Below are 11,455 nucleotides of genomic sequence, written 5' to 3' on the forward strand. Positions count from 1 at the left end.
GATGACTGGTCGGGAGACTCCGCAGGCTCGTCCCAGAGCCTGTTTTGAGCGCACGAATACATACGGGACGTTCTTATCCTCACACAAAAGTGGCAGGTGAAGAATTATCTCCAGTGGTTCCGCATCTGCAGCCATCACAATGAACTCCGAAATACCTCGGTTCAAGGTTTTGGTGGCTGTGTGGACAATGTATAAAGATTAGGCTAACTTGGAGATTGCGGTTACAGTGTTACAACCAAAGCTGTGTTGTATATATGCCTCTACGCTGTAAAAACATTAACAAAAGGTTACCTTCATTAGCCCCCTTCCGCAGTTGCTTATAATTGGAAGCTTGCTGTACAAGATCCAGTATTGTTTTACTCAGCGTTGCGTCAGCAAGCGGATAGGCTTTTGGATTCACCTCTGGTTCAGTCTGTAATGTTAACGAAAAGCATGTCAGTGACTCGATCTGTACTTATAATACAGCTAGTAGTGAATAATAAACAGTACTGCATTCGTTATATAATATATATATATATATATATATAGTAATCCTGTAAAATAAACTCATAACCATCAAATTGTACACAAAAGTGCTGACAGCATGTGGGTTACTTGCAGCCACAGGTCACAGCAACAGTGCTAGCCTGTAACTGAAGGCTAGCATGCCCGAGCTACCTAGCTAATTCACGGAGTTATCAACGATAGGCAACTATTTCTATTTTACTTCGTTTATTGATAAACGAACAAGAGCTTGTCGTGTTTGGTACACACTTTCACAACATCAAACAGCAAACATCAGCAATAAGCATCTTTAGCTGGCTAGCCGTTAACTTAGCAAATGGTGCATGACTTACCATATTCACTAACTTCGTAGTAGGTAAAATGTATAAGTCTTATGCAGTCCTCTCGGCGTGTGCTTCACGGAGGACAGAATTTGTTCTTAACGTTGATTTGTAAAAAAAAAAAAAAAATAATAATAATATAAGGAGGGAAATGCCACTTTCCTGCTGTTGAGAGCACACACGCACACTGCAGTTCCCGGGTATGGTTCAGAACGATTCAGAATCGTCAGTTGAGGGGCGTGTCCGAACACGGTGTGTCATAATCCTGCGCCAATTGATTAACATGTCAAATGAAAAGTCCTTCTTTATTATTGATATTTATGACCGCCGCGCAGCGAAGCGGCGGTCATATAGGTTTAGTCAGATTTTTTTTTTTTTTGGTGGACATGTAACCCCACATGGATAGCATGGAACCATCGTTTTTCGTTTTGATCTGTAGCCCCCCCACTGAATTGCACACCCTGAAAGGAGGGTAGGGCAGACACAGTTTTCTGTGAATATCTCGAAAACCGTAGGGTTTAGGAGGACCATTTTTTTTGTATGTTGATCTCAAGGGGCCATGTCAACCCATTCCATAACCACTCATTTCATGTATAGCGCCACCTAGTTGAACACAAAAAAGTAAAAATGAGGTGTTGTAATTGAAGGTATCTGTGACCTAACATAGTCAAAACTGCACGAAATTGGAAGTGTAGGATCATTATGACACCCTCTGTATGCACGCCAAGTTTTTTGGAATTCCGTTCGTGGGGGGCCACACAATAAATTAATTTATGTTACTATACACCAACTGGCCTCTAGGTGGCCGGAGACAGTTTTCTGTGAATATCTCGAGAACCGTAGGGCCTAGGAGGTCCACCTTTTTTTTGTATGTTGGTCTTAAGGGGGCATGTCAACCCATCCCATTACCACTTATTTCATGTATAGCGCCACCTAGTTAAAAATTAAAAAGCAAAAAATTAGGTGTTTTCATCACAATATCTCTGGCTGACAAGGTCAAAACTGCACGAAATTAAAAGTGTAGGGTCATTATGACACCCTCCGAATGCATGCCAAGTTTTGTGTACTTTCGGTCATGGGGGGCCTTACAATAAAATAATTTATGTGTACATTTAGTGACGTACACCAACAAGGATTCCCGGGACACTGAAAGACCGGGGTACACAAAACTTGGTGGGCATGTACCCCCACATGGATAGCATGGAACCGTCATTTTTCGTTTTGATCTGCAACCCTCCCGCTGGACTGGACCCCCCGAAAGGAGGGTAGGGCAGACACTGTGTTCTCTGTGAATATCTTGAGAACTGTAGGGCCTAGACCATTTTTTTCCGTATGTTTGCCTCCAGGGGTCATGTTAACCCATTTCATGTGCACACATGTGCACAAACAGATACACACACACACACACACATTTACACATAATATATGACACATACTCACACAGTAGACATATGTACGCAGCACACACACACCCACACACATTTCTTTCTCAGAAAAACAGGCAAGATTTTTTCTGAGGTAACTTTACATGACCATCTTTTTGGCTCTAGGCCAGTGAGGGTTGGATAATGCTTTTACTACCGTGGAAAAATGTCTGGGTAGTACTCTGGGTACATCTAGTTGATGAAGACGCCAAGTCAGCCATATCTGCCTTTTTCCCCCATCGAGAAACAGTCATGAAAGGAGTTCGACCTCTGAATCATCTCTCTGTAAGTTTTCCTACTCTTGATAATATTTCATTTAAATCTCTCTGTTCTTTTTGTGTATATGATAGCTTTTGGTCAACTGTCAATCTCTAAAATATTAAGACGCTGATATAGTAGCTTCTAGCTAGCTAACAAAAGTGAATCGGTTGTTAACGCAAGGCCTCCCACTTACAGTCAGATTAGATTTTGCAATAACGTGTTTCAGGTATGGCTGTATGACTAAAGTTTTACATCTATTTTCAGTTCTGCTGTGAGCTTACATTTTGTGAAATAGGGCTTGCTTACTCCCAAAGTCCTGATATGATGTTGACATTTAGCAAACATGCTAGCAAAGTTTGATTGAGGTGTTCATAGACATAGCAAGCAACAACGTTAGCATAGCCAGCTAACGTTTTAGTGGTAGCCTACTGAAGGTCATTGTATTGATATGGAGATAGATCTTTCATCATACAAATAAACTTCACTATAATCTCCCACTTCTCTCTGAGAGTCGATCTATCGGTGTAGGTCTTGAGAGATACAACCACAAGGTAACCGTAGAAAGCCGAACAGAAAAGACGTCCTCTGGCTAATGCTGTTAGTTAAGCGCTGTTTTGGCAGCACTCACGTTAGCCTAGTTGATGCAAGCACCGGACTTCCAGAGTCGACTTTTCTCTACCACTCTGAAGACCCAGGTTAACGTCATCTTGGTACTTGTAAAGTTAACCTGTAATCTCACCGAGACATAGATCAGTGTTCGTTACTGTTCAGATGTTATGTAACGTTACCCTCATGAAGGGATGCTTTGACATACGGGCATGTGATTTTTATTCCCTGCTGTGCCGTCGGTTTAGCTTGACCGCTGGAAAGGGTTTCAGATTTGGGTTAGGCTATAGAATGACCAGGGAGTTACCAGTTTAGAGAGGTAAAAGAACGTGCATTTCTTATCCTTATGTCTGTGTTTAATTCTCTCCCCCTGCCATTTCCTCTCTCTCCCTGACAGTCAACACAAGGTACTGTATTGGGTCATGTTAGGTCGTATGCCGACCCGTTCGGGTCACTATCCCAGGTCGTATGAATTCACACTACTGAAGCTATAGATAGCCACTCTATCTGGTGTCCCGTTTCACTTAGTTTTGTCCCTGTGCCTAAAGCTTGAGTACTGTATTCACCCACCCCTGAGACCTCCTTTGGAGTTTAAGGATTCCCTCTGGATTTTTGAAGTTAGCTTTTTGTTCCTCCATCCTCACAGAGACGATGTTATGCAGCTGCCAGAAGGAGCTCGCTGGCCGAACCTTTACCTGTGGACCGCCGCAATGCCCCTGTCAAGCCAGTCTTCCAGCCACAGGATATCCAGGTTGGCTCCTGCACACCTGAATTCCTTTTCCAATTTAAGGCTTTACTTAGACCTATAACTACGATGGTTCCATTGGCTTTCCTATTGAATATGGTTTGGCATGGAACTATTTCAGACTGTGCTGAGCAAAATTCCATGGTTGTCTTTGCATTCTGTTTCCTAAGGTATCCAAACTGCCCAGTGGCCTGCTGATTGCTTCCTTAGAAAACTATTCTGCCATTTCCAAAATCGGTGTGTTTGTGAATGCTGGCAGCCGCTATGAGACACCAGACATTGTTGGGCTTACACATGTGCTGCGATTAGCAGGAAACCTGGTAAGATCACAGCATAGCATATGATGCCATATTCCAATGCACTGATTACATACAGAAGCACTGATTGACGGTTGTTCGTGGTTTACAGACCACAAAAGGCGCATCTGCGTTAAAGATCTGTCGGAGTATAGAGGCCGTGGGAGGCTCTCTCAGGTCAGTTTGCTATCAACTATACTCATATGACCTTTTGCCACAGGGCCTCTGCTGACTTTTGAGCTAGTCCCATTCTTAAGACAACTCTATTTATTATTTATATCTCACAGTGTGACATCATCCAGGGAACACATGGCTTACTCTGCAGAATGTCTGAGAGATGACTTGTAAGTCTGTCAATTCTTTTCTATTTCCTGGTGTATGTAAATAGTAGGGAACAAATTTCACAGGCTGTGTTTTAAAGCATTCCTGGAAAGATGTTTTGATAATGCGTAGTAATCGTTGCCATGTTTTTTTGTGAAAAACATCCACTTAAATCAGTGAGTGCACAAGGTAATAATGTACCAGCATTATAATTGTTTGCAAAACAAAATTGTGACCATTTTCTCTCATCTGTTGCCCTGATATTTCTGACAGTGACACAGTCATGGAGTACTTGATCAACGTGATCACTGCCCCTGAGTTTAGACCATGGGAATTGTCAGACCTCATCCCAAGAATCAAGGTTGACATAGCCATGGCTAAGGAGTGTCCACAAATCGGTAAGTCTGTCAACAGTTCAAACCAGTGACATGGTTGTACTTTTCCCCCCTTGATGTTGGAGTTCATACATGCTCAGAATCTCAACATCTTCCCCCCTAAACACTTATAAGACATCATGTCTTGTTCAATATGTTGTAGGTGTTGTGGAGAAGTTGCATGAAGCTGCATACAAAAATGGCCTTTCCAACTCGTTGTATTGCCCAGACTTCAATGTGGGCAAAATCAGGTCTGACCAGGTAAAGGACATGTTTCACCAAAAAGTTGAGAGCAGGTTTGCACTGCACTACATACAGTACTGGTAAATATTAGACACTGGGTTTTTCAGAACACAGTACAGACACACTGATATCGTCAGAATAATGTTACAGTCTCTGATCTGAAGTTCTAGTGCCCATTTCTAAATGTATTTTAACTTAAATATTTGTGTTAATTTTCTAATTAGCTGCAGTCTTTTGTGGAGAATAATTACACCAGTGCAAGAATGACCGTTGTTGGACTTGGTGAGTAACAGTTGAGTTTGTGACATGTTGTACTTGTAGGTAGTAGGTTAGCCATGTCACTGTTGTTCCCTGGCTTGATTATTGTTAATGTGCTTTTTTTACACAGGTGTAAAGCATTCCGTGCTGAAGCAGATGGGAGAGCAGTACCTGAACGTCCATCCTGGAGCTGGAGTACCTGGGGCCAAAGCTGTGTACCGTGGAGGTAGGAGAATTGGGAACACCTGAACAAATGCAAGGAGTGCTGTTTATTTCACTTGCTGCAGCTTCAAGGTGCCATCCTTGATAATCCTATTACAACATCACAAAGTGAAACTTTCCTGACATTCCTCTGGCTCTCTGGCCAGTGTGTCCAATTAAAAATACATTGTTTGTGCACAATCCAGGATCTGTAAATGGAAAACAATCAAAGTGACTATTCCAATGATTTTAACTCATTGATTCAGGAACAGGGAAGTGAGGGCTGTAATTCGATTGGCTGTTGAGAAGGGCAGCACGGTTTGGGGAAAATATCTAATTGTTTTTTTTTCTGACAGATATTGCAATTGCGATTTGAGATATGATTTTTGAATGTCAATTAATTGATTCAGCTCAATACTATTCCAAATTTCTCTTTGATTTGTGCCACCCCTGATTGGTGAGTGCACCCGGTGCACAAGAAGCACAGCACCCATGACCAACTGTGAAGCTCACCAATCAGAATTGCTGTGCCCCTCACACACTATGCTCACCCACTAACCAGAAGCGGTATAGTCAGTGATGATGAAATTAATATAAAAGTCAGAAATGTGACAAAATTAACATGAGCATGATTGTGATTGTGCATGATTATTTGTAGATTTTGCAATTGGGTAATTGTGTTGGTTTATATTGCAATAATTGTGCAGCCCTGCTGTTGAGCTCAAGTTTCAACAGCCTTTGGCCAGAATTGATGCCATTATTACTGTAGTCTCACTCATGAGGCTTAGAGTGCTCTTTTTAAGACACACATTTTTACAGGTATTTTGACTCTTGGATTAGAATCCAAGAGCCCCAATTTCACGCTAATATGCAGAGTTGAGCCAGGGCTGGGCCAGAACAGGGCTGTTGCTATAGAGTGATTGTGGTGCAATATATACTTTTGCATAAGTTGTCTTGGCAACACATTTTATACACCATATGGATAAAACTAATTCATGTGTTTCATTCAGACCCATTACCACAAGAAATTAAGCACCTACCAGTAGTTGTGTAGTCTGCGATAACAAACATTTGTGAAAGAAGATCCCATTGTATTCAAGCATGGTACTGTCATAGGGTGCACCATACAAGATCCATAAAGACATGGTTGGCTGAGTTGAGTGGGAAAGAACTTCATGGGCCCACACAGACCTGACTTCAACCCCATTAAACACCTTTGGGATGAACTCAATGAATGAATCAATTCCGCAAAACATACTCCAAAACCTTCCTAGGAGTTTGAAAGCTGTTGTAGTTTTCTAGTGCCTAAAGATGAGGAATGGAACATCATAAATGTTCCTGTAGGTGTAAGGGCCAGGTGTCCCAATACTTTTGTCCAGTAGGTAAGAGCGAAATATTTTGTAGGTTACAAAACATATAAAGCATATTTTAGTATATTTATTATATCGATATCGATTTAGTTTATTTGGCTTATTCCCATCCGCATATTTTGATATTTTCATCTGCCAGACAACTATCCGTGCCATGGCTAAAAGCCGGCATATTGCCAGTTGATGTAAACCCTAAGATGAATATGGTGGATATGGATGTGTAAGCTGACTGGCGACTCTTCCCTGGCAGGTGAGATGCGGCTGCAGAGTGCTGATGGGCTGGTGCATGCTCTAGTGGCCAGTGAGTCAGCAGTGACTGGCTCTGTGGAGGCTAACGCCTTCAGTGTGCTGCAGAGGGCTTTGGGAGCTGGCCCTCATGTCAAGAGAGGAGCCAACATCTGCAGCAAACTCTGCCAGGGCATCGCCAAGGCCACCACACAACCATTTGATGTAAGTAGATGTGTAGGCATTCAGCTGCTATGATTTTTATTTACCAATGATTAAACATCTACACATATCGTTTATTTTTTGAGATAGGAAATAACATTTAGAAAGATGATGTTGTGGTAGTGATGATGGATGATCTCTCTTGTAGGCCACAGCCTTCAGTGCCACATACTCAGACTCCGGACTCTTTGGGGTTTACACTATCTCACAATATGATGCTGCTGGAGATGTGAGTACTGCTCAGTAACTGTGCAGAAGCTATTACATGTGGTCAGTATGCTCATCCAGATATAGACAGTAGGCAGTCAGTACTTGAAAGACTGACATCAGCTGGCTTAGCCCAAGGGTGGAGCAACTCTAGAGGGGCTATTCCACTGCAGGAACTGGGGGGTTCTCCCATCTTTATGCGTGTGCCCACCGGCGGAACTGCCACAGTATGATCACTTTCAGGAACTTTAACAGGGTGAAGTAAGTCCCTGCTCTAGGGGGGACTGTTATTATATGAAACCATATTTGGTTTCTGTTCAGTTTTCTTTGACTGTTCTGTTTTTAGTCTTTTATTCTTTTTATGTCTTTTATTTTTTATTCTTATATGTTAAGTGAGTGTTGTACTTTGAGAGCTAAGATTAACCGGAGTCAAATTCCTCATTTGTTTATGCAAACCTGGACAATAAAACTGATTCTAATTCTGATTCTGATATGGACACTAGGTTAGAAAACTCAGTAAAGATCAGAAACTAGTAAAGACACTTGCTCGTGCACAAAAAAGGGCACTATGTGTTTTTCCCACTTATTCATCCAGAGGAACTTTACAGATTGGAGAACATAGCCATGTCCTCACATATCTCCCTTATGTGGCCCCTTCAGGTGATCATAGCTGCTTTGGCTCAGGTGGCTGCTATTGCGGATGGAGGACTTTCCGCAGAGGACCTGGCCAGGGCAAAGTAAGACCACAGCTGAGCTCACCCACATAAACATGACTGTACATTTGTGTGGTGAGAACATCAGGCCTCATGTCAACACAGAATGCTAGTTGACATACTCAAGTTGAGATCTTCAGAGAAGGCAAGCGATATCTAACTTTGAGAATGGTTTATATGCGCCCCAGCTGTGGCGCAACTAGCACACGCAAAGTAAAAAGAAATCGCTATTTCTATACCACTAACAAGGCTCAAAATATGTGACAATTCAGCTCACGTTGCACGACGCTGGACTGGAGTAACCATAGACAGTCTATGGGAGCAACGCTAGCTGAACTGTCACGTGACTGTTTTCCCAAGATGGCGCCCGCTTGTATACTGTGAACGGTACTGTTTCTAAACAATCTTTTCGATAAACTGTCTGTACACTTACAAACTTCTCAATGCTTCGGTTTACATGTAGGGCCCCTCATTATGTTACCGTGGAAGTGTGGTGCTATTTTGAGCCTTGTTAGTGGTATAGAAATAGCGATTTCTTTTTACTTTGCGTGTGCCCCGAAGACTAGCGTTAAACGCCAATTAGCGGTTTGTGGTAAAACTGGTCACGTTCGATTAGCATGAAAACATATCCCAGAGAACGGACGAACTTGGTACACATGTGATATTAACCCCTACACTGTAGGTTCATTTTGCGCCGGAATTGTCCTTTAAACACATCTGCAACAAAAAGTACCAACATCCTCCTTAAAGCGGCACTAAAGAAGATTTGCTCTTGCAATAATAAACAAACTAAATCTTTTGCTACAAAGTATGAACATAACTCCATTTTAATTTCGGAGGAGGGGCGGCAGTGTTTGTTGCTAGGTCTGTAATCGCCTATAGAGGGCCACTAAGACAATGGCAGAAGTGGCATTTGTCATGTTATGAGCCATCAAAATGATTTTGGAAATGATATGGTAAAAAAAACTAAACTAAAGGGTGCCTTTTAAGAATGTGTTCTCCCACAGCAGAGCCTCAGATTTGTTTTTGTTTTTTCTCTCCTACAGGAACCAGGTGAAGGCAGAGTACCTCATGTCCTTAGAGACCACAGAAGGCCTCCTGGAGGAAGTGGCAGCACAGGTATTTAGCAGTGGAGCCTATAGCAAACCTGAGGCAGTGCTCCAGGCTATCGACACTGTAACCTCCAGTGATGTTACAAACGTGAGTGTTCCCACCATACACACATTTATCATAGACAGGATTAATTGGTTTTACCATGCCAACTTTGGTTGTGGACTGGAAGTTATGCCCCAATCAAGTCAGAGCCTGACTCTTGATAAATAAAACAGAATTGTTCATTTATGGGCTGCCTAGGTCTGGAAACCTGGTTCAGTGAGATGAGAATGAGCCATTCAGAACTTCTTGGCCTTCATGATGTCAAGAAGGGAAGCTTGTTGAATAAAGTTGAAGTTAACATTGACTGATATTTAGCAGATGCTTTTGTCCGAAGCGACACAGAGGAAGCGACACAGACCCAGTCAATCGATTCGTAGTCAGTGACGTTATCGCTGCTCCACCTGCTAAACCACTAAATAAAACCACCTACATTTTGTCGATCTGGACCAAGTCTCCACTAACACCTGAAGAATGAAAGAGCGAAAGTTAGCTTTTCATCCTGCAAACATGTCAAAGCAAAGCTATCGTGCAATATGCTTGTATTTGTAAAGGAACAGACACACAAACAAGGTGCTATGAACAGAGTTCTTCAGACAGGGTTGATAACTTTGTGGTGATGCTTCTTCCTTTTGGTATTTTGACCAAAGTTTGACACAGGTGTTTTAGTAAGACCTCAAGAAACTACATCAAATTGTGGGAAAACGGGTAAAATAATGTGACTTTTAACGTTATTTGTGAAATTTCTATTATCACTCACTTTCCACTTAAAACACATTGATTGTGTAGATGAAATATTCAGTGAAACAAATATGCCCCATGTGTTTTGATTGAACAATGTTTAGTTACTGGTTTTATTGTACTTATTCCTGCAGGCTGCAAAGAAGTTTGTGTCCGGCAAGAAAACAATGGTCAGCAGTGGACATCTGGTGAACACACCATTTGTGGACGAGTTGTGAGGGGGAGAAGAGGAGGGGGGTCACCTGTATTTAATTATTAAACAAAGGCAGTTGTTGCCTTGCTGCAGAAAGAAATGCAAGAGAAATGGTCCTAAAAAACATAACGACTACCAACTGCATTTGACAATGTTTGTCACCAGCTACTCCTAGTTTTTGTTCATCAGTTTCAGTGTGCACAAGCACCAAATAAAGGGACACGTCTATTTCACTGTATATTTGATGTAAATTCATTAAATGGTTTATGAAATCAATTCTCCCAGAATATGTTGTCTGTAATATAATGCTGTTAAATGGAAACATACAATAACTCAGATCTCTGGGAAGGGCAATGTAGAGTGATGACAATAGCACATTTTAAGGAAATGTCACGGTTGTGTAGCTGTTATGTGATTTCATGAAAATGCATCTGAATTTAATTCTGCTCCTTTGGAGAAATTATGAACGATGTGATCCTTTAGAAATAGTATGAAGTTCATGTGTAACTATAGGCTGCTTACAGATATAGGGATGTAAAGTACTTCCAAGCATGTCCATGTGGTATTTGGAAATCCAACGTTTTACTATCTAGCAGTTTAGCCATCTGACTGTTATGCTGGTTTTTCAAAACTATTTTGAATTGGATCACCCTGATCCAGGTACAAACTTTTCAGTATTACATAATCTGGATTATCAATGCCACTAAATTAGACTTCATATCACAATTTAGCCAAGTGGTCATGCAAGGTACAGTTAGAATAATCCATTGTGTTGTTTTAGTTGTGTTATCTATTCCAAGTGAGAAAAAAGCACAATAAAACATAAACATACCCTTCCTTTGTCAGTTTCTTATAAACAGTCAGACCCCTGCACAGAATCCACAACAAATAAATAATATTTACTACTGTAACAGTTAACAAAAGTGCTTAGGCTATACATGACTAATATATTATTTGACCAACGTTAATGTTTTTCCTGAAATCCACTTCGAATCAATCCTTCAGATAGGATCAGGATAAACCAGATTGTTTTTTGATCAAAGTAATCCCAAATGACTGCACACTTTTAAGAAGTTGTG

At 41.4% G+C, this 11,455-nt stretch overlaps 2 protein-coding genes across 2 annotated transcripts; one reads left to right on the plus strand and one right to left on the minus strand.

The window, feature by feature from the left end:
• On the minus strand, positions 1 to 1,090 carry LOC125295690 (NHP2-like protein 1; the record flags this gene model as incomplete). The annotated part of the gene is made up of 3 exons (XM_048245060.1): positions 837 to 1,090; positions 292 to 412; positions 1 to 176 (listed from the first exon to the last, which is right to left on the minus strand). Coding segments are annotated over exons 1-3 (300 nt in total), but the record flags the coding sequence as incomplete, so codon positions are not given.
• A 1,363-nt stretch (positions 1,091 to 2,453) lies between these two features.
• Positions 2,454 to 11,208, plus strand: LOC125296394 (cytochrome b-c1 complex subunit 2, mitochondrial; the record flags this gene model as incomplete). The annotated part of the gene is given in 14 exon segments (XM_048246290.1): positions 2,454 to 2,533; positions 3,762 to 3,866; positions 4,031 to 4,180; positions 4,269 to 4,333; positions 4,444 to 4,500; positions 4,751 to 4,875; positions 5,015 to 5,112; positions 5,319 to 5,376; positions 5,483 to 5,578; positions 7,174 to 7,373; positions 7,519 to 7,599; positions 8,238 to 8,314; positions 9,337 to 9,490; positions 10,318 to 11,208. Coding segments are annotated over 14 exon segments (1,383 nt in total). The 3' UTR covers positions 10,402 to 11,208.
• Between the last annotated feature and the right edge of the window lie 247 nt (positions 11,209 to 11,455).

This window comes from Alosa alosa, chromosome 6 (genome assembly GCF_017589495.1).
Source record: "Alosa alosa isolate M-15738 ecotype Scorff River chromosome 6, AALO_Geno_1.1, whole genome shotgun sequence".
NCBI lineage: Eukaryota > Metazoa > Chordata > Actinopteri > Clupeiformes > Clupeidae > Alosa > Alosa alosa.